An 18,835-nucleotide genomic window follows, 5' to 3' on the forward strand; every position below is an offset into this window, starting at 1 on the left:
ACCCGCTGCGGCGGCTGCTACGTTATATAGGAATAAATTACAAGAGTATGCGTTAGGGAGTTTCCTTTCTTTAGAGACTAGGGATTTTTCCCGATTTTGGGGATTTTTGTAGGGACATTTTGAAAGCCCATTTTTCAGTGATTTGGCCGTCCACCACCAAAACCACTTTTCCCTACAGGGATTAATCGAGCTAACGACCACCAAAACCACAGTTCCCTAAAGGGGTTAATTGAGCTAACGCCGCCGCCGCAAAATAACTCGCATTCATTACCTACCATATGAAACATCACTAGGTCTTCATATATTTTTTTTACAAACGTTTGGTTAGCGACGGTACGCTTGGTTAGCGATGGAACGCTTGGTTAGCGACGGTACGCTTGGTTAGCGACGGTACGCTTGGTTAGCGACGGTACGCTTGGTTAGCGATGGTACGCTTGGTTAGCGATGGTACGCTTGGTTAGCGATTAACCCACGCATGTGAGACCAGGTCCACCACGCGTGGTTATTTTTTTTTAGAACACGCAGCCCAACGGTTGCCGTGCTGAGGGCCGGGTATAGCCCGGGCCTGCTCAGCCCGAGTCCCGGATGACCTTGAGTCATGGCTCAGGGCTGTTTCGGGATGGTTAGCGATTAGCTCACGCATGTGAGTATACGGTAGGGATTTTCCTTACTTTCGAGAACAGGGAATTTTCCCTAATTTTGGGATTTTTCTAGGGATATTTTGAAAGCCCATTTTTCAGTGATTTTGGCTTCCCCCAAACCCCGGTTCCCCACAGTTCCCCAGGCTTGTCTTGGGGGGTAGGGGGGGCTGGGATGGTGGAGGGGGAGAAGTAGTTGTTCTGTAGTTTTACACACAACACAGAAAAACACAGGAACTGCAGCACAACTAAAGAAACAGCCTAGCAGGAGCCGATGCCAAGGCTTATCCCACGCCTACTACTGAACTGAACTGATCCCGCGGCCACAGCCACAAAATAGCTCGCAGAGAGGTCCAACTTGCTTACCGTTTCTAAATTATTCGTCAATAATCTTTGGCACGTGCGGTATTATGAAAAATTAAATTATGAAACTTCGGTTGCACAGCAGCCTGAATCTACATGTTGTTCGTTGTTTTTGGTCTACAAAAACTTCTGTACTATCAGTTTTAGGCACTTGATACACTAAAGCAATCAATAAATCACGAACACACGCTTTACTTGTTCATTATGTATTATACCTTGGAGGAAGATTTATACTTCTTCGTGGGTGTTTTATGGGGCTAGTTAGGCTGTGGGCCCTTCTTCTTCTTCTTCGTGGGTGTTTTATGGGGCTAGTTAGGCTGTGGGCCCTTCTTCTTCTTCTTCGTGGGTGTTTTATGGGGCTAGTTAGGCTGTGGGCCCTTCTTCTTCTTCGTGGTAGTTGTTATCAGGAGTCGTTCCCACAGCCTCTAGAGCCCCGTCAGTGGTAGTTGTTATCAGGAGTCGTTCCCACAGCCTCTAGAGCCCCGTCAGTGGTAGTTGTTATCAGGAGTCGTTCCCACAGCCTCTAGAGCCCCGTCAGTGGTAGTTGTTATCAGGAGTCGTTCCCACAGCCTCTAGAGCCCCGTCAGTGGTAGTTGTTATCAGGAGTCGTTCCCATAACAAACCTCCTTCTTCTTCTTCTTCTTTTGACCTGTCTCGCTTTTCATCGGCTCACCTGTGTTGCCTTCAACTCCGTTTTTAATATTTTACTAGAAGTGTGCTTCCTAGTTGTTAGGGTGACGCAACAAATGTTAAATTATGAGGTTTATTCACATTATGTTGATATATAATGGTAGCGAGCGTGTTGAAATTAAGTAACATTATTATTTACAATTCATCACTGCATGTTGGTAATGGTAGCGAGCACTGATATTAATTAACGGTATAGGTCCAACTCGGCCCCTAACCATCTCGGCCCATTCGATGTAACCAACTCCGCTCATCGCCTGTGCCAAGTCGGCCCACTTGTGATAGACAACTCGGCCCATTGCCTGTGCCAACTCGACCCATTTTTGACTCAAATATTATAATGTTTTCGTCCAGTATAGCTTTTGCAACAGCACTGAATTTGTTCGTCAATCTTGCTTCCTTTTCTTCCACATATACACTGAATAAGTTCTTAGTACTTTTCTGTATCTTTACTTTCTTCAAATGTACATTTGAAATGCTGCAGAACACACGCACAGCAATATTACGCAATGGTAGGTGTAAAGGTTTTATTATTCCTTTCCATACATTATTTAATGACTATAATAACTGCATTTAGAAACAATTATAGGACAAATCGTTTCCCTAAACATTATAAATTATTTGGTTGTTATAATTGTTTGAAAAGAAAGAAATGCTGAGAGGGGACCGGATGGAGGGGAGATAAACGCGAGACGAGAGAGAGAGAGAGAGACGAGCTACGTGAAATGCCTTGCACCGTTGCACGGTGGTGATGCAGCATCGTGACGAAAAGTGGTTTAGGATTTATATTATTCTGGCGGAATAATCTTGACACTACCACACAAGTGTCTCACTGTAATAGGTGTTTCGTATATGGAGTTCAATGCACCGAATCATCATTAAGCCTGAACCATAGCTTACTTAATCTGGTTAGGAACCTTCTTTATACAAGCACTTAAGTGTCTCATTGTAATAGTTGTTTCGTATATGGAGTTCAAGGCTTTGAATAATTTTCGAGACTGAACCATAGCTTATATAATTGATATGGTTACGAACCTAATGCTAGACTTCAAGCAGCTAGGACAACATGGCTGACCAGTGCTCGATATGGTGTGAAACTGTCCGTCCCCGCCAGGTAAGAAGATTTACCTTTAAAGTAAATAGTCTTGTATGTTTCAAACTGTAACGTGCTCTTTACATATGACAGGAAGCACTGCAATGTGATGGATGTAGCTACTGGCAGCACCGGACCTGCGGAAGTGGGATCACCCGGGCGCAATACAGGGCTGCTGTTAAAGGTTATATTGACTGGATGTGTCACACATGTATTCAAGAAAAACAAAGTCCGGGGGAAACTTGTGTAGTTTCGAATGCAAACACGGAATATTTTGAGGATGCAGTGGCAATGAGTGATGTGCATATCGAGAATTTGGATTCTTTTGAAGGTGGAGTGTCAAATGTCAGTGGTGGTGTAGTGCGGCGACGGCCTGATGAACGAGCCTCCCATAACCCACTTAGCCAGTGGGGTACCTCTTTGGCAGACTCGGTAAGGAGTGGCTCTCCCGTCACGCTGGTCGCGGGTTCAATCCCAGGCAGCCGGGGAATACCCTCTCCTTGTGATTAATTTCTCGTGTGTTTCGATACACGCAGATGACGTGGGGGACCGAGAGAGTAATAGAAAAAAGAGAATAGAAAATCTAGTCATTAAACTGGTGGCATAGCGGTGGGCATCCTATCCTGCGATTCTGTTGTCCAGGTAGGATGGCCCATGCTCCGAGGATAATAGAAAATGGGAGAGTTGGAGGTATGTCTCAAAGGGACATTGTGGAGTTATGTCTCAAAGGGACATTGTCAACACACAGAAATTAATCTACATAGGGGGGAAAGCCGTGTAGTGCGGCGACGGCCTGATGAACGAGCCTCCCATAACCCACTTAGCCAGGGGGGTACCTCTTTGGCAGACTCGGTAAGGAGTGGCTCTTCCGTCGCGCTGGTCGCGGGTTCAATCCCAGGCAGCCGGGGAATACCCTCGTGATTAATTTCTCGCGTGTTTCGATACACGCAGAGGACGTGTGGGACCGAGAGAGTAATAGAGAAAAGAGAATAGAAAATCTCGTCATTAAAGTGGTTCTTCAATTGAGGATCCTACGCCGCCAATGGAAATGTCTCCCTCAAGGGAGACTGACATATGAAAAGATTGAATCTTCACAAAGAGGAAATCCGAAACTTATTGACAGCACCGGCTACTCTTACACACTAAAAAGAAAAACTAACGTGAGTATTCATTGGCGGTGTGTGGTAAGAAACAAAAAAATCTCATGCCTGCATGGCGACAGTAAAAGAAGTGGGTAACACTTTTATTAGAGGGACACTTTTATTAGAGGGCATGCTGAACACTGCCATCCACCCGAGACCAGCTGTGCTGTAAAAAGTAAGGTGTGTACACTCGTAAAGGAAAAGGCAATGGAAGACGTCTTTCGCCCTGCTTCTGATATTGTTGACGAGGTACTTCGGGAGCAAGTAAATCCTACCATTCCTGTTTCATGTCTACCGGCTCCATTAAATCTTGCAAGGCAGGGAAATCGTAAACGGAAGGCAAATCGACCACGAGAACCGCAAGACCTCGATTTCGAAATTAGCGATGCCCACATTCCTGAACACTTTTTACAACGGGACATTACTGTCGGAGAGAGACGACATTTGATATTTGCCACAGATGATCAACTTAAGTTACTATCTAAAGCGAAGCAGTGGTATGCCGATGCTACTTTCAAAATAGTACGCAAACCATTTACACAACTGTTCAGCATCCATGCATTTGTAAAATATGACGGGCAATTGAAGCAAGTTCCCCTTTTGTTTGCGCTTATGTCAGGAAAAAGGCGCAGAGACCACAAACAAGTTCTTTGTGAAATAAGAGAGCCGATAGGTGAGCATGCCCTTAAAGTTGAAGAAGTTTTGATTGACTTTGAAGGCAGTGTATGGCGTGCTATTCCCGACATTTTACCAAATGTTACGATCCGTGGTTGTGCTTTCCACTGGGGCCAGGCTGTGTGGAGGAAAGTGCAAGAATTAGGCCTTCAAAGTTCTTACGCAAACGATGTCGGCAGTCACAAGTTTTTAAGGCAGTTGTTGTCGCTCCCATACATGCCACAGGAACATATAGAAGAGCTTTTTATCAGGTTTTATAGGAAAGCTGCAGGGGTGAAAGAACTCATAAGCCTTTTAAATTATGTGAAAGACACGTGGATCAATTCTGCAATATGGCCTCCTCACACGTGGTGCGTCTTCGGTCGGAGCATCAGAACAAATAATGATGTTGAGGGATGGCAAAACAAAATAAACTTAAGGGCAAGGAAAGGAAACTTAAATTTTTATTTACTTTTAAAGCTCCTACATGATGAGGCAAAGATAGTTAATTTACAGGTGCGGCTGCTGTCAGAAGGGAAGGTTTTGAGAAAGCAGCAACATAAGTATAATAAACATCACGGCCAACTTGTAAATCTATGGGACGAATATAATAATGATGAATCGGCCAAAGAATTACTGAAGGCAGTTTCTCATCATATTGCCATCTATGTTTCTTAATATGTACATTATTATTTTTAGAAGCTTTTAGTAATGTGTTTTGCTTTTTATCATTATGTCTTATTGTTTTAGGAATTTTAAAGTTTTAATGATTTTATGAATTTTGACGTATGCTTTTATATTTTTATGAATTATGACTTTTTTTTATAGTTCTACGAATTTTACGATATGACTTTATAGTTTTATGAATTAGGTTTTTATTTTTTATGAATTATGGCATGCTTTAATAGTTTCATGCATTTTGCCCTTAACTTATGCCTTGAACTTCCAACAATAAGAAGCCCAATGTAACACTTTCAACAATAAAAAGCCCAATGCACAAACTTCTAAATAGCTTTAACAAATTAAATTTGGATGTGATGGGTATGGCATGGGCCGAGTTGGTATACAGTGGGCCGAGCTGGTAGTGGGCCGAGTTGGCAATGGACCGAATTAGTAGTCACAATGGGCCGACTTTGCGATGGGACGAGTTAGACTACTGTAGCGCGGCGACTATGCCTGATGAACGAGCCTCCCATAACCCACTTAGCCAGTGGGGTAACTCTTCGGCCGACTCGGTAAGGAGCGTCACGCTGATCGTGGGTTCAATCCCAGGCAGCCGGCGAATACCCTGACCTTGATTAATTTCTCGTGTTTCGATACACGCAGAAGGACGTGTGGGACCGAGAGAGTAATAGAAAAAAGAATAGAAAATCTAGTCATTAAACTGCAACCTAATTAACAATGCTATTGACAACTCATTATTCTGTTGGTAATGGTTGGGCCGACTTTGCGATGGGACGAGTTGGACTACAACCTAATTAACAATGCTATTGACAACTCATTATTCTGTTGGTAATGGTAGCGAGCTTTTACCGAGTTACTTTACAATACTGATTACAAACTCATCATTCCAATCATCTTAAAGGGCTCACTCATCTCTTAGACTATTACATGAAGATGTGATACACTGGCCATAACCTAAACACTCAACCGTTGTTAAATAACAGCTACCCTAATCAAGTTTCGATCTATGGTGCATAATTATACAATATAAATGTATCCCTTCAACCACCGATTGATATGTGTTCACAAAGATAATCATGGTGCAAGGTATTCGTGTGGGGTTAAGACACCAAGTGGGTGATCATAAGCCCACACACAAGGGAATGTTCACATACTCTATATGACGACACACAAGTGAGGTGCCAGCTCAGTCAGTATGCTAGGGAACCTGTGGAAGTGAGGTCCAGACGGTGTGGGTGTGACAATTCACTCTTTAAGTAACATTAACATTGTATCAAGATAGCACACGAACAAGCTTGGTCCCTAGGAGCTGAGTTCAACGTACCTGTGGAAGTGAGGTCCAGACGGTGTGTGAGGGAGACAATTCACTCTTTAAGTAACATTAACATTGTATCAAGATAGCACACGAACAAGCTTGGTCCCTAGGAGCTGAGTTCAACGTACCTGTGGAAGTGAGGTCCAGACGGTGTGTGAGGGAGACAATTCACTCTTTAAGTAACATTAACATTGTATCAAGATAGCACACGAACAAGCTTGGTCCCTAGGAGCTGGGTTCAACGTACCTGTGGAAGTGAGGTCCAGACGGTGTGTGAGGGAGACAATTCACTCTTTAAGTAACATTAACATTGTATCAAGATAGCACACGAACAAGCTTGGTCCCTAGGAGCTGGGTTCAACGTACCTGTGGAAGTGAGGTCCAGACGGTGTGTGAAGGTGACAACCTCACACAGTCGGCTTATCACCGCCCCTCCCACTGCCCGCGGCTAGCCAGAGGCTGGTAAACGCATTTATCGGTGATTTAGTTAACATCCAATTGGCCTGTTCAGCAAGAGTTTCGAAGCAACTGGTACTCTCACTCAATACAGGTGAAAAATTCTGCTCGTCAGTCCTCCATGAAAAAACTAACTAGTGATCATTCGGCACCTTCGGCTGAGGCGTAGTCACGCCACCAGCTCCCCGTCTGGTTCGTCTGTCTGTCTTGCGGTTCGTAACCACTTGATTCACAAGCAACACATCAGTTATTACAGGTTACCGATTTCTCAGTTTTCCCCGCATTACACGACATTTCCCCCCCCCAAGAATTTTTCACCCTTGAAATCCTTCCTTCACAATTCAATGCACTCTGCCTTTACCCTGACTGTAGTAACCCCTGGCACTTAACATTACTCTGGACGGAGCTCATTATCCCTAACCAGTGACCACAATCCGGTCACTACTCCACAATGTCCCTTTGAGACAAAACTCCACAATGTCCCTTTTGAGACTTAACACCAAGATTAGTGATAGGCAGTTCCACCCCAGCCAATTCCTCCTGATCCGCCGGCAGTGTGGGGACTTAACCTTAAGTCCCCTGGTACTCTCGATGGCAAGATTAGGCACCTCAGTCACCCATTCCTTTCACTCTAGTCTACTATCACTCCGTCTTTCATTCTAACCTTTCATTTCGTCAGGTCTCCTAAGGTGGGGATACGAGAGCTTGCCACGTCCTGAAGTCGGGTGCGGGTGGAGAGAGGCGAAATCGAGAAAATTCTCCGCCCGCCTGATTGGCTACCACTTAAGCCCCGCCCCTTCGGATCTACCTTCTCCCCATTGGCTGAAGTACTTGGTCTTTTGGCTGGAAGTACTTGATCTTGATCCTGCAGGTGACCCACAAGCTTCCTCTTTTACTCAGGCACACATAATTTTACGTACTACATACGTATATTATAAATAATTATAATAAATATGATATTGATCCTGCAGGTGACTCACAAGCTTCCTCTTTTACTCAGGCACACAAAATTTTACGTACATAAGTATAGTATATCATCCTTTCTAGTCTGATTTTGTATCTCCTTGTGTTCCTCGATCCTTGCTTGCCTCTCCCTGTCTTCCTCTCTCTCTTTCCCTGTCTCCCTGGCTGCCTCGATCCCTTCCTCTTTCTCCCTGTCTTCCTGACTGCCTCCCTTCCTCTCTCTCTCTTCCTGGCTGCCTCCCTTCCTCTCTCTCTCTCTCCCTGTCCGCCTCTCTCCCTACTCCCTACTTTTCGAGCTAACTTTGCATCCTTCATCCTTTCTAGTCTGATTTTGTATCTAAGAGTCGTCTTCATAATTAATTAGTGTTTCCCTAAAAGTACTCCAATCTGTCTCCTCTCAAAGCTTCTATAGCTACATACCTGGGTGCATTCAGTGCCATTCTAGCTCCTCTATTCTGGCGTACTTTTAACTTGTCTATTTCACTTTTATCCCATGTAGCTAGTAGTAGTAGTGGTGGTATAGTTCACTACATCATTGTCAAGGTCTGTGAGTGTGAAGTTGTCCATTTATGTCCCACAATAAGTGGAAATTATTCCATGAGCAAACTCCCAAAGAGTATATAGCCCAGAGTCAAGAGTGTGCCATCTACTCCTCTTCAAATGTGATTGGGATCACTTAACCTGCTAAACATAAAGTGATATTACCAAAACCCAGTTTCAATTTGCATACAATTTATTTCTGACAGATTAAAGATTTCTTTATTGCACTAGGCACGGACGGCAAGGGTAGGGCAGGGCAAAGCCGGTTCAGACAGGGCAGGGTATACAAGGCATGGACGGGTAAGATATGGATGGGAAGGGAAGGCAAGACTTACCCTAAAATATTAAAGAGAACATTTTGACATGAAAATAACGATTAATACTGTAAAAGAGATAAAACAAATGTCTCTAATTACAATTTTGGAGTCTGAGGTAAAATCAACATTAAAAAATTTGCAGAATGATAAAGGTTCAGGACCCTATGAACTTTAACCTGAACTATATAAATGTCTAATTGAACATATGAGACCAACCTAAAAGAACTAATTAAATGTTACAACCTGCTAGTATATAACACTATAATTCCTGAAGACTGGAAATTATCCATAAAAAAAATAATGTCCATCATGAAGAACAAGATTTAATAACAACTCCTCAACAATGAAGTGAAAGCAACTCAAGCAGGTTTTACTAAAGCTGGTAGAACAGAAGGCAATCAAATTATGTTACAGTATTGTATGAAAGAAAGCTTCTGAAAGAAAAAACACTTAATCGTTACAACGATCGATTTTAACAAAGCTTCTGATTCTGTCAAAAAAGATAGTTTGACAAGTGTCTCAAAAATACAAATACCCAACCCAATTGACATAATAACATATATCTAACATGATGACAAAACAAAATAATGCTACCAGATAACACCAAGATGAAGATACAGATTTCTAGTGGCATAAGACAAGGATGATCAGGATTTAAGATGTTAACATAGTAGGTACTTCATAATCCAGGAACTTGAACAGAAAAATAATGGCTTTCCAAATGAGAGGTTCAACATTACCACATTTTTTTTTTTTTTTTGTGGATACTGTTTTGCAATTACCACAAACAATAGAACAAGCAAAGGAAAATTTTAAATGTCTAGTAGAAATTAGTAGGAGCTGTGGGCTCGAAAGCAACAAAAATAAAAGTAATATAATGAAATACAACATGCAAGACCAGCCACAACAAATAGAAGGTATAAATGTAACATCTACTATTAAATACCTTGGACCTTGGTGTTACTTTAATAAATGCCCCAAAATATCTTTACCAAACATAAAGAAGTTGATACAATAAGCAGATAAAATGGCCAACCTCACATACCCTATAAGAGCCAGGAGCTGTAATAAGATAACAATTGGTAAAACATGTTAGAAGAGTGTGGTATTACGTGCCAGAAATTTTATATGGATCCAACATTATAAACATAAACAAAATTGACATAGAAAAGCTACAAAGAATATAAACACCATCTGATCTGATATGAAGAAATGAGAGGAGAATGTGAGATCTAGGGCAAGCAAGGAGAGAATAGTACAAGGATAGGATGAGTACCTAGATGGAGACTCTTCAGTATTGGCTATCCCCAGGGGGGGAGTTCATAGGAACAGGCATCTGAGATAGATCAGATAACCTTTCTCCTATCTTTTGTCTCATCTCTTTGCTCGGCTTTGTCAAACCTTGACCTGTGTCCACTCTTTTCCTCTTTGTCGAATACAGCTTTTGTTGTTTATCACAGTGTTTATTGTCTGGCTCTTTTTTGGTGGCCAAATCCACAGGAAGCATACAATTACTGCTTGCTAAGTTTTTTGCTGCACTTAAAATGGCAACTGCCTTTCGAATGTGATCACCTGCAGCTTTAAATGCTTCTTGGTCAGAAATTTCTTTACATTGAGGCAACAGGTTTGAATGAATATACTTAATTAATTGTTCTCCATAGTTTTGTGGCTGTGAATCCGTGGACAATTTGTTGCATACAATATCTTGGATATATTCTATTTCTTCAGAGGGGGAGTTAGGCATTGCTACTTGTGTTTTACCCTCCATATGTTGAACAACAGCATGTATGTGCTTACATATATTTCTTGTACCTTTATCATTGTCTTCACAGGTGCACATATACATACATTGACATACATTACAATATGTACAGCGTTCTCTACATATGTTACAGGAGAGATCACGTGTTATTACTGTGTATTTCTTCTGTTTAATTGAGGCAGAACTTACAAGAAAATGTCCATCATCTTCCACAACGTCAAGATTCTTGCTGTCACGGTGTCTTTCATTTAGTTCATGCCTTCTGGTTCTGTTTTTCATTAAATCTATCATTCTTTTATAAGTCACATCATTCACTAGTTTACCCAAAACAGAGAGTATAGTCTAACCTCTTTACCTTTTTACCATTCATGTATACATACTTCAGTAGCCTGTGCATGCTTTCCAGAAAGTTGTTGGTATGGAGGGTAACATCTTTTCTAAATCATTTGGGCCACAGTTTTATCCTGTTTTCATCAAGGTAATTTTCATTAAAGTAAGTGAGAAACTGCTGATAATTAGCTTTACTCAGATGCATCAGGAATCCCTTGCACTTTTTATGAAATTCATCCTCCTCTGGCTCATCCATGAGTGCCCTAACCATTTGGTAAATCTCTTTCTTCTGATGGAGAGGTGCCTTGATTTTAGAACCAATATTTCTCCTGAAAGTGCGATCAGTGTGCCAACTACAGTTCAGGTATAAAACCTGTTGAGGCACATCCCATGCATGATCGCATTCAAGCATTCCTAAACATGGGATCATCATCGCTCATAAAGATTTTTGCACAGAGGAACCCAAACGCTTTTTTACTTCACCAAGAAAAACCTTAAGTATGGCTTCATTTACTGTACTGCTAATAAGAAAGGCCACAGGAAAACCCTGGTTTAGATCTGTGACAGTCATCAATGTTGTTAATTGGTAACTTTCATACTGGCTAATACAATGGGTCGAGTCCATACAAATCTGAAGCTCTTGACCACTCTCAAGTTGTTTTGAGAATACCCTTCTTTGTTCCTCTTTTATGAAACCCAGTACAAATTCTTTTTTACCTATTTCAGGATTCTCAGGGTCTATTGAATTTTGATCCTTGAAATACAAAAGATCACCTGCCTCCCTATATTCTGTTACAATCAAACGGACACTAGTACTGTCATCTGGATGCCGTTTATGTTCTTGTTTCAGACCAAATTGTGTAACAATGTTCTTTATATCCTGGCTCTCCAATATTGCAGCTCTACTCTCTCCAGCAGATTTTCGCACTTGTTCCAGAATGTGTTCATGTGAGACACCACGAAGAATCATGCCTGGAAAATACAAACTTAATTAGTAATGAAACCACTACAGGCTATAAAAATAGTCTGCAACCTATGGTGCCTTCTGCCTTTGCTAGTATTTGCATGTATAAAACGTATATTAGGTTACAGTGTAGAACCATGCTTCAAAGTTGGTGTACAATTAATGTAATGCAATGCTTTGAAAGCAAGTCTTATAACGGGTTCCCAACCTTACAACCATGATCCTGTGAAGGCACTTAATACCAAAGGCATCGATTTTCTTCTTCAAGTCACTATTCAGTGTCCATGTCTCACTTCCATAGAGACAGGGAGCACAAGTGATTTGAAGAGCCGAACATTTGCCTTTCTGCACAGGTATCGACAACGCCATGTACTCGAGCTGAAAGAGTCCGTAACACCATGTGCTATCCCAATCTGTCGAAGACTTAATGTCATGATCCCAAATACTTGTAAATGCCACTATTGAGACATGAAGTACAATAATATTGTTGAAACTGATTCAATACAGCACATCTCTACTCCACGACCGATCCTTACAAACTGTCCCTTCTTTCTGTGTTGTTACTGGCGCTCTTCTCGTGGTAGTGAGAAATAAGGACGCCCTTCATAACTTAACACTGAATAGGCGTAAATCTTGGTAGGGCCCATATGAACCTCCACCACCACACTCCCTCACCTCCAATCAGTTTCCCTCGTATCTTCACTACTAAGATTTAGTCAAATTTTTCGTGCATATCAGCCAGATACTCATCTGGCAGCAACATTTACAGACTATTTGTTTGAGACTTCGAGTACTGGGTAAAGGTTCCATTGTTAACTTACGAGCTAGGGCGAGGAAGCTCAGCGGGCAGTCAGGCTCCAGCCGTCCACCTGTAAACACACTCTCAAGTATACCCATGGAACGCCCTCTTCGTGTATCATTCTCCTGGACTTACGTAAGTTACAACAGTGGCGACGAGGATCACACATGCATGCTACCATGCCGCTGTTTGGCCACATTGGAGAGTTTGACGAGTCTGACAAGTCTGAATTAGTCCTCTAAAAATCAATCAACGATCTTCACTGAGCAGTGAACGATCACCATTGAGTGATAATTGCACTGAGCAACATGCACCTTAACCCATATACAGGCATATATATACTCATTCTGTCAAAAGGCAGTGGGACTATTAATACAAGAAAGAATACAAATCAGTATTACAAGAATAAAGATAATGCACTTCAACCTTACTATCACCATTACAGAATACAAATAAGAATACAAATCAGTATTACAAGAATAAAGTTAATGCATAACCTTACTATCACCATTACAGTTTGTCAAGCATAAAAAAATAACTTCAAACTTACGCAGTGAAGATGCACCAAACATAGATGCAGCTAGAACAAAAGGGGCAAATTATTTAAGTAATGGTAAGTTAAATTATTCATGTACAGTGAAAGCCCTTGTATATGCTGTAATATTATGCAATTGGGATAACGGATAAGTGAATTTATACCACTGCAACTTCCAGGAACAAAGATGTACACTTCTTACTGTACCTGCAATTTTATCCTTCACGCTGGCAGGAAGAGTCATGTGGACAAGGCTGTGGAAGTTTATATCATGCTCATGATGCTCCACGTAGTAGGTGACCTGGACACATCCATTCTGCCTCACTGCCTCAATAGATGATGTGCAGTAATATCCCATTTTACTGGTACCTGTACAAAATATAAATAAACATACAAATTTAGTTCCACAGGTTTATAATTCAGTATATACACTGTGCTTCTCCTTTCTGGAAAGTGTATAGGTTAATAACTGAACAGACCCACCAATTCAAAATTTTTCCCTGCCTTAGATGACTTAAGCTAACTAACTATGAAGACGCTAACTATGAAGAAGAAGCTGCCGCCATACCAGATTGTCCCTTGCAGACAAAACCTGGTGCCATCTATGCAGGTAATATGCCTCAATAGATGGGCAAGCACCTTGCCTGGCACACTCAACAGCGTAATATCACAGTAAATGCTGCAGTCCTGGCCGTCCCCTTTGCCTTACCAGATAGGGACGACTGGTCCCCTTTTCCAGTCAGGAAGAACAGCACCACTCTGCCATACGGTAGTCAGGACAGTATGCAACTGCTACATTGCTAACTTACAACTGGAATATTATTCTTAATGACAATGTATAAAACCAAAATTAAACGTGGACTTGCATCTTCAACATCCTATACCCAAGCCCTAAATTAAATATGGAAATTTCTTGCAAAGTGTTATAGCTCACCTTGGCTTTTTTCAGCATGCTTGTGGGTACTCTTTGATGATTTCTGCACACCTGATCTTCGGCAATAGTATATGGTTTTGGTGCTGTCAACTGATTTCTTGTTACCCGTATGAGACGTATAATTTACTCCAACCTCCATTTCCAGTGCATCTTTCCATGCCATAAACTCTGTAAAGATATTGTTTATAAATAAAATACAAACAATCAACCAAATGCATAATTATTGTAATATGTCCCATATCTTATGGCAGAGCAGGCTTATTCGCACATTGGCTGATTCAGACCATTTAGTGGCCTATTTGACACTTGTCCCCAAAACATAACCTAATATAACCAAACCAAAAGCTAACCTGATACAACCTAACATTATAACCTACCATAAGTTACCTAGCAGAATGTAACCTAACCTGTTATAACCTAACCTAATAGTACAAGTTAACATAATATTTTAACATAAGTCCACTAATATCCAAGAAAACTATACCTACCTCCCAACACCAGCCTATAACCACCGCTAACCGCTGCTCTGTTTCAGGTTTACCAAAATAAAAGTGTATTTTCTAGTAGTGAACTTATTTGTCTTGTCACAGAATAAGAGTTATGTAAAATAATACTGTAGGTAAGTATACCGCTCAATACCAATATTTGTGCTAGTATTTGATGGCCAGATGTGCAACTATTTTAACATTTACCAACATAATTAAGCTTTTTTTTTTCCAGCCGATTTTGTTTGAACATACTACAGAGACGAGAAAAAAAAAAAAAACTTGCACAGTATGTCTTGCTTTCAAGTCACTCCGGCCCACAGTTTTTCCAGCCGCAGGTCACTCCGGCCTCCCCAACTCTTCCCCCCCCCTGGTCACTCCGGCCTTCCCCCCTGGTCACTCCAGCCAACCCCCCTGGTCACTCTGGCCTCCTTGTTTACTTTATGACTGCTCCATCTCTCCTGAAGATTTATTTACTCCAGTATCACACACACACACACACGTTCGTGGGTATAGGGTTATTTTGTGTTTCGATACTAAACAACCATACAACAGTGGCGTTCGAAATAAATGGTTGTTCACGTCAACACACACACACACACACACACGTTCATATACCCGCCCGCTGCTTTGGGGGGCCGGAGTTACTTGGGTCGATTGTGAAGCAGGCCGGAATCACCAGGGCCGGAAAAACTATGGGCCGGTGTGACCAGGGCCGGAAAAACTGTGGGCCGGAGTAACTTGTTACCATGCCTACACACCCACAAACTGTTAGTATTAGACTAATAGGTAGTATTGAATTGTTACAGTACCATCTATTATAAGAGAAGTCCAGAAATATCCAAGAAAATTATACCTACCCCTTCCCCAACACCACCCTAACCCCTGCACTGTTTCAGGTTAACCAAATAATATGTGTGCTACGTAGTATATATTTGGTGGTATTATTCGCCTTTTAGGTACACCGCACCTTTATAATAAAATAGGGAGAGAGAGGTGGATTGAGTCGCTTTCCAGAGGTTTCGCCACCTGTAGGTGGTAGTAGGTAGTAGCCACTGCCAGTAGGTAGGTAGTTTATCCAAGAACAGTAGCTACACAGTGCACATGTGACACCGAATCGTCTATAAATCAGTCATCATATACATATATATATATATATATATATATATATATATATATATATATATATATATATATATATATATATATATATATATACACGAGTATATATATAGGGTATTATTGAGCAAACAGGGGCGTACTAATTTTCTGACACTGACTATTTATTTCTAGGCTAAATATGATGCTTTTTCATTTCGAGATAGTTTTTTTGGGTGCAAACCACAAAAAAGTGTCTTTTTTTTTATTTTGAAGTTAATTATGAAATGTGGTCATTTTGCACTATCTCGAAGGTAAAAACCATCATATCTTGCCCAGAAATAAATAGTCAGTGCCAGTCCAAGCGAAGGATCATCCTGTAGTACAGTACAGTACAGTATACTAACCCTGCGGGGCTGACTAACCTAACCAAACCTGGCCTAACCTAACCCTGCGGGGCTGACTAACCTAACCAAACCTGACCTAACCTAACCCTGCGGGGCTGACTACGGGGGAGCATGTGTTGCTGCCGCTCCACACTTTAACCACTCCATGAGGTACCACACATTTACATATATTACTGATGCTTTTATCGTGTAGATCTCATAATTTCCTTTATTTTGAACCATTGCACGGCATATACAACTCGACTGAATATCTTATTACTGATTTTTTAAGTTTTAAGTACCATTTCGACTTAGCCTGCAACACCGCTCGGGCGAAACTTTGAAGATAGGAAAATTATAGTTTTTAGTGGCCTGCACCCTTAAAAACTATCTGGAAATGATGTAGCATCACATTTTGCCAAGAAATAAACAGTCAGTGTCAGAAAATTAGTACGAACCTAACCTAACCTAACCCTGCGGGGCTGACTAACCTAACCAAACCTAACCTAACCAAACCTAACCTAACCTAACCCTGCGGGGCTGACTAACCTAGCCCTGCGGGGGCACGGCATATACAGCTCGACTAAATATCTTATTACCGATTTTTTAAGTTTTAAGTACCATTTCGACTTAGTCTGCAACACTGCATCCTTAAAAACTATCTGGAAATGATGTAGCATCACATTTTGCCTAGAAATAAACAGTCAGTGTCAGAAAATTTGCACGCCCCTGTTTCCTCAATAATAGCCATATGAACCAACCTTCTTCTGAAGCAAACTCATACTGGGCTGTAGTAGTTTCAATGTTATGAAACTGTTGGAGATGTTGCCTGTAGATGCTTAACCTGGAAAAGTTTACTCCACATTCCTTGCACTGAACAGCTGTAGGTTTGCTGCACTCTGTTCTCATTGAGTCATGGACTTCACTGGTGTGTCTTTCCTTGGCAAATTTAGATGAAAATGTTTTGTTACAGAGATCACATGTTTTGTTGTTATCTGAATTTGATATCACAGGGGGCAACTTTAACCCATGGACGCATTTCAGATGTCGTTTTCTGGATGCAGAGGAAGACAAATAGTTTGTCACATATCTCACACATGAAAGTTTGTTTGTCTTTTGTAACCTCCATGACGCTTGCACTGCACTTCTCTTCTTCTTCTTCTTCGTGGGTGTTTTATGGGGCTATTTAGGCTGTGGACCCACAGCCTCTAGAGCCCCGTCAGTGGTAGTTGTTATCAGGAGTTGTTGGGTGTGCTGGCCGTCCTGTCACCAGGGCGGGAGTTAGATCCTGTCGAGTTGCCCCGACTTCTGCAGGAAGGTTTGCGTGCACTTGAGGGCGTGGAAGGCAGTGGTGGGGCTGAGGGCGTCGCTGCCCAGCAGGTCCTCTAGGGTTGGCCTGTGAATACGGAGACTGGTTAAGGATGCTTTGAGGGTGGTGCGGAGGGAGTGGAATCTTGGGCAGTGGAGGAGGAGGTGTTCTGGTGTGTCAGGTTGTGTGGGGCACCATGGGCAGTGTGGGTCTTGGACTATGTTCAGTCTGTGCAGGTGGGCGTTGAGGCGGGTGTGTCCAATCCTGAGACGGGTGATGGCTGTGTCCAGGGGGCGAATGGGGGAGAAGGGGGGCCAGTGCTGGGCGGGGGAGTGTCTGTAGTGGCCGAGGGTGAGCTGTCTGAGGTCTATCGTCAGTCTGGTGGTCCAGTGGCGGTTGGAGGACTGTCGGAGGTGGATCTTGAGGTCACTGTGGTCCGGAGGGCTGTGAATTGGCTGGGGATGTGTGTGTGCCAGGTTGGCAGCTTGGTCCACCACTGTGTTGCCCATGATGCCTATGTGAGAAGGGACCCACTGAAGGTGGACCCGCACTGCACTTCTCTGCGGAGGGAGCTGCTCAGCATGTAAACAAACGGCGGGAAGACGACCAAGTACTTCCAGCCAATGGGGTGAAGGTAGATCCGAAGGGGCGGGGCTTAAGTGGTAGCCAATCAGGCGGGCGGAGAATTTTCTCGATTTCGCCTCTCTCCACCCGCACCCCCTGAGGGTGGCCCACAGCGGCGCGACCCGTGTTGACTGTTAGTTGAAGCCAATTTCAGCGAAATAAAGTGGCTATCATATCACAAAACCTTCCAACTACTACTCACGTCTCCGCCAGGTGTGTTAGTGCACCACAGGGTTACCAGTAGCCTTACAAACATTCTAAACACTCCATGTCTCACTGGATCGTCACTCCTAACTCGTCTGGAGAAGTCCTGGCCACCATAAAAGATGACCCTGGCACAGCACAGCCAGGAGAGTCTCGAGTGTGCGAGGCATCCTCTCCATGACGGCGTTTCCAGCGGGGCGATAGGTGGTAGGGGAATATAATGGTTTGAGGTGTTGCTGGCAGAAATCTGGGAAGGCGTTCTATACGGACTCGCCCCCGTTGTCAGGTCGATACCTTCTCGGTCGTCCCGTAGTCGGCCACATACTGTCCTAGAGCCTCCACCACTTGTGTGTGTTTGGATTTAAGGGGGTGGAAGGTTACGAATCTACTATAATGACTGATGAGGGTGAACACATATCGGATTTTCTGACCTCCCGCAAACAAGTCGGTCAGATAGACACCTTTTTACAACGGTTTCCCTACTGATGGTAATTCCTGCCAGGGCTTCTATAGTCCTTGAATCGTTATCTAGTTGGACCTTGTTCTACATAGT

The 18,835-nt window shown here is 42.5% G+C and overlaps 2 protein-coding genes across 2 annotated transcripts; both read right to left on the reverse strand.

Moving 5' to 3' along the window:
- Positions 1-1,216: 1,216 nt before the first annotated feature.
- On the reverse strand, positions 1,217-18,076 carry LOC126981137 (uncharacterized). The gene is made up of 2 exons (XM_050831856.1): positions 17,349-18,076; positions 1,217-1,381 (listed from the first exon to the last, which is right to left on the reverse strand). Exon 1 carries the CDS (start codon positions 17,961-17,963, stop codon positions 17,427-17,429), a length of 537 nt encoding a protein of 178 aa, XP_050687813.1. The 5' UTR covers positions 17,964-18,076; the 3' UTR covers positions 1,217-1,381; positions 17,349-17,426.
- On the reverse strand, positions 11,394-17,350 carry LOC126981136 (uncharacterized). Its single transcript, XM_050831855.1, has 6 exons — positions 16,907-17,350; positions 14,177-14,344; positions 13,450-13,611; positions 13,258-13,287; positions 12,730-12,777; positions 11,394-12,286 (listed from the first exon to the last, which is right to left on the reverse strand). Exons 1-6 carry the CDS (start codon positions 17,052-17,054, stop codon positions 12,198-12,200), a joined length of 645 nt encoding a protein of 214 aa, XP_050687812.1. The 5' UTR covers positions 17,055-17,350; the 3' UTR covers positions 11,394-12,197.
- Positions 18,077-18,835: the final 759 nt, after the last annotated feature.

This window comes from Eriocheir sinensis, chromosome 46 (assembly GCF_024679095.1).
Source record: "Eriocheir sinensis breed Jianghai 21 chromosome 46, ASM2467909v1, whole genome shotgun sequence".
Lineage (NCBI taxonomy): Eukaryota > Metazoa > Arthropoda > Malacostraca > Decapoda > Varunidae > Eriocheir > Eriocheir sinensis.

Bases quoted from the DNA above. Each gene is read 5' to 3' on its own strand.
- LOC126981137 (XM_050831856.1), bottom strand. From the start codon at position 17,963: ATGGGCAACACAGTGGTGGACCAAGCTGCCAACCTGGCACACACACAT.
- LOC126981136 (XM_050831855.1), bottom strand. From the start codon at position 17,054: ATGAGAACAGAGTGCAGCAAACCTACAGCTGTTCAGTGCAAGGAATGT. The intron at 14,345-16,906 runs GTTGGTTCATAT...ATATCTTTACAG, and splicing joins TGAGTTTGCTTCAGAAGAAG to AGTTTATGGCATGGAAAGAT. The intron at 13,288-13,449 runs GTACAGTAAGAA...CTTTTGTTCTAG, and splicing joins CGTGAAGGATAAAATTGCAG to CTGCATCTATGTTTGGTGCA.